Below are 4377 nucleotides of genomic sequence, written 5' to 3'. Positions count from 1 at the left end.
CTTTATTCTTTTCTGACAATCAAAATCCGTTTTTGAGTGCTTCGCATGTAATTTGTCACAAATTATCTCGCAAAAATGGGCAATTATATCTAAAAATAATGAAGCAATTCATCTCCAAAGCCTACATAACCTACTCAAATTCTAGCTTTAGTATCTTGGATTGATAGACAATCGGTCTTCTTCTCATCTTTGGGAAAATTTAATCTCACAACCAGGGGTATTTTGGGAATTTTGGAAAATTTGAGGGGCATTTCGGAAAATTATGACAAAATATCGAGGGTATTTTGGGAATTTTTGAAATTTGAGGGGTATTTGGGGAATTTCTACAAATTAGAGGGGTATTTTTGGTAATTTCCCCTATATTTAAAGACTTTTGCTTTGTCCAAAGACCCTAGCTATTCAGAGATCTCCTACATTCACTGCCTGTCACTTTGTAGCTCTATGTCCATAGACAAGTACAATCCACAGTGCTACTTATTCACTACCATTAGGCAGAAAGAGCCTCCAATTTCATCAAGAACGAAGTCCTGATGCAATCAACCGTTACCAAAACTGCCAAAGCAGACCTCCTTTTAAGTACTCAAGAAAGAGTAAAGACGCAAACATGAAAAATCAGGAGCACCTCTTCAGTACACATGAAAATTGAGCTGGTCTTTGCAAAAACAGTTTTCAAAGAACTGTCATTGATATTAGCCAAATCAATTTGTAGATGTCCGGTCATTACTCATCTCCTCTGGAAATCAAAGCCGCAGACTACAAGACTACATACATCAAGTCAGTTTTCAGAGAGGAAGAATCGAGAGAAATTCCTTGAGACACTACATGAAAATGAAAAAATGGGGATGTTAGTGGAGAAATGGTTGAGAGGGATGATGGTATTCGGACAGGGATGATGGTATTCGGACGGGAGCTGAGAAACAGCAGTATCTAGATGGGTCAATCCATGGAAGGGGGGGTATGCTTGGATGAGATATATCAGAGCTTGGGAGGGGATGCAATAGCTGGATCTGTGTTACTGCTTGATGTAATGGTGGTAGGTGTGACATTGGACATGGCCGATGACATGCCAACCTCTGATGTATCTAAAGTACCATTGGTAGTAGTATCTTCTACACTGGCACTCATGGGGCTGAGACAGCCCATGTTCGCCTCCGATACCGTATTCGTCGGACTTGTTGTTGCCATTTTCCCCTCTCTACTGGTCGTAGCAGTCGGATCTGGCGCACTTGTCAGCAATTCTGAGTCTTTAACATCCGGGGCCGTCTCCACCTCTGTTCTAGTCAGAGCAGGTACCTGTATAATCTTGTATGCTGGCGCTGGAGAGTCTCGTGCACTTTGCTCTTGAGGGGATGAAGAGTGTGTTGTGGTTGTAGGACTTCGCGCCTCATCACTCACGTGCCTGACATCTTGAATCATCTTAAGCACTTCTGCCATGGTGGGCCTTTGGTCTGGGGAGGGTGAGACACATGCCAAGGAGATTTGGAGCAACTGCACCATCTCCTCCTCTATGTCATTGAACTTCATCAGCTCATGGTCGAACACCTCGGAGGTCCACTCTTCACGCACGACAGACTGGACCCACTTAGGCAGATCCATGCCCTGCTCTGCAGATGTTTGTGAGGGTGCTTTCCCAGTTAGGAGCTCTAGCAGAACGACTCCAAAGCTATATACATCGGACTTCTGTGTTAGCCTGCGCGTCTTTGCGACCTCCGGTGCTCTATATCCCACTGCCATGCGATTCGCAATGGCAGTAGCATTGTTTGCTACTGTCCAGAAGAGAGGGGCCAAGCCATAATCTGAAACACATGCTTCAAAGTCTCGATGTAAAAGAATATTCGAGGGCTTTATGTCACCATGTACATATTTGCTGCTTGTGCTATGCAGATATTCCAAGCCTCTGGCTGCACCAGCTGCCACCCTCAGCCGAGCTCGCCACTCGAGTGCTGGCTCTCCCGAGCTTTTCCTACCTGCAGACACACAGTACAAAAATCCAAGCATTAAATTCATGGAAGCTTCATTGACTTTGAGCATCACCTTAGACAGATGTAAGTTTGTGCTACAATGAAGTATTAAAGAGAAACAAAGAGTATACCATGTATTGCTGTAGATAGGCTGCCCAAAGGCATGTATTCGTGTACAAGGAGCTTTTCTTCTTTGGAGTAGTAGTATGCCCTCATAGGAACAAGATTACGATGTCGCATCTTTCCTGCTGCATCCATGTGCTGCTCAAATTCCTTCCTACCCACCGATGCTTCCTTCAACCTCTTCACAACCACGGTTGGCCCATCCTCTAAAACAGCTTTGTATGATGTACCAAATGTCCCTTTCCCAAGTACTTCAGCCGATGCTCTCAACAGATCCTCCAGATCAAAGCTCAGCTGTCCCCCATGGAAGAATACAAGCTTGTTATGTTCTGGCTCTTGCGCAGAGCTATAATCCTCTTTACTGTCATCGACCTCTCCCACTGCCTTGGCAAAGACCCGGTCCTTCGACCCCTTTTCAGCCTTTTCTGTGTTTCCTTCTGGCTTTGCAGAATTCCTTCTGTGATACAAGAGCATGCAGAAGGCACTTACCAAAAACAAGAACGCCACATCTGCGATAACAATGAGAACGATAGCTGATGTGCTAAGCCTCTTCTTGGATTTATGCTGGGTTGATGTGATATTGGTTCCTGCAGAGGGAGGGGTTGTTGAGGGGTTTCTGGACGGCGAGGATGGGACGATGGTGGAATTCGCACATGGCAACAAGAGGGGAGGACCACATAAACCCACATTGCCAGAAAATGTCGAATTCGGGAGGCTTCTCAATGCAGGGGGTATGCTCCCACTCAGCTTGTTGTTACTCACATTGAATTGTGACAGGGCACCGAGAGATGAAGGGATGCCACCGGATAGAGAATTGTTCTGAAGCAACAAAATCTTAAGATGAGGTAATAAGGCAAGAGAGGAAGGTATGTTACCTGTGAATCCATTGAAGGATACGTCTATGACCGAAAGCAGCGGATTGGATATGGCATTGAAAGGGAGAATGGATCCAGAAAAGTAATTGTTCTGCAAAAAGATTTTCTTCAGCTGGGTGCAATTCACAAGGTCCTGCGGCAGCACACCAGAGAGATGATTCAATCGGAGGCTAAGGATCTGCAGTTGCGGAAGCGCAGCAAGGGTGCCCTTTCCAATGGTACCATAGAGCCCTGTTCCAGGAAGCTTGAGAGCTATCACACTGTCCTGTTGAGGAGTGCACTGCACCCCCTCCCAGCTGCATGGGCTTGTATTGTTGTCCCAATTCAGTATCCTAGAAGCTCCGTCAAGCCCATTGAAGAACTTCAGTAAAGCTTCGCGGTCTGCATGGAGGTCCCCTGCTCCACCAGTAAAGAAGAAGACGAGCAAGAGAAGCACAAAATGCTTAGGAGCGAGTACACACTTCATGGATATGTTGAAATTGTAATGGAGAGCTTTCTTTAGCATGCCCATTCATCAAACAGTAGAGAAATGCTCAAGGAGGAGCAGGGGAGGCAGCAGCAGTATGAGCAAGTATGGAAGAAGTGAGTCGAGCCAAGTCGCAAGAGAGCTCGACACATGCACTGCCGCAGGAGGCGCCTGTGCATAAGCCAGCTATGGGGAAGCTAAATGCGAAGGTGCATTGCAAATTCAATGTGGGCAAGCGAAAGCTAGAAATGTGTTCAGCTCTTCAATATACGCAGGCTGTCGAAGGGCAAGTAGGGGCCATTAACAACCAGAGGACAAAGGGTAGCTCTTTTCTCTTGTCCTTTGCACGAGCAATTAGCTTATAAGCAGAAATGGGTGATGATGAGAAGATGAGAGTTGGGTGCAAACTTAATCAGGCTGTTAGGGAGCTGCGATTCCTTTGCTGATGAACCGTGCGTGCGTGCGAGTGCGTGTGTGTGTGTGTGTCTCTCTCTCTCTCTCTCTCTTCCTGTGCGTGTGAGCGAGCGTGTGTATGTATGTGGGGGTGGGGGGGTCGGCGAGCCTGAGGGTCTGCGAGTGGAAGCTCCGTATCGGAGGAGTGTAGTAACATTCAAAACTACGTCATCATCATGTACAAAACATGGGTGATGGAGCATTATATTGACCACCATCATCAGAAATGCACACTCCACGTTTCGCCATCGAAATGGAGCTCCTCAGTAAACTGAGTGTAAAGTGAGAGCTCCACAGCCTCCACTTGTAGAGTCTGTCTTTCTCTCTCCCCCCCCCTCTCCACACACTGTCTCACACACTCGTTCCATGCAGGGTAAAAAACTTCTCGGTCTTCACTTTCTTCGGTGAACCTGAGAGGGCTCCGGGAATGCCTGCAACGGTAATAGAAAATTAATGTGTGATTATGAAACGTCTCTCCTAGGTGGAGCCTTCACTTCAC

General features: G+C 46.6%; 1 protein-coding gene across 1 annotated transcript; it reads right to left on the bottom strand.

The window, feature by feature from the left end:
• Positions 1-653: 653 nt before the first annotated feature.
• Positions 654-3773, bottom strand: LOC147457031 (putative inactive receptor kinase At2g26730). Its single transcript, XM_086512073.1, has 2 exons — positions 2093-3773; positions 654-1967 (listed from the first exon to the last, which is right to left on the bottom strand). Exons 1-2 carry the CDS (start codon positions 3468-3470, stop codon positions 976-978), a joined length of 2370 nt encoding a protein of 789 aa, XP_086368199.1. The 5' UTR covers positions 3471-3773; the 3' UTR covers positions 654-975.
• Between the last annotated feature and the right edge of the window lie 604 nt (positions 3774-4377).

The sequence above is a fragment of the Adiantum capillus-veneris genome, chromosome 5 (assembly GCF_014529385.1).
Source record: "Adiantum capillus-veneris isolate H3 chromosome 5, ASM1452938v2, whole genome shotgun sequence".
Lineage (NCBI taxonomy): Eukaryota > Viridiplantae > Streptophyta > Polypodiopsida > Polypodiales > Pteridaceae > Adiantum > Adiantum capillus-veneris.
The sequence above is the reverse complement of the archived record's forward strand: the minus strand, read 5'-3'. Positions and strand labels throughout refer to the sequence as shown.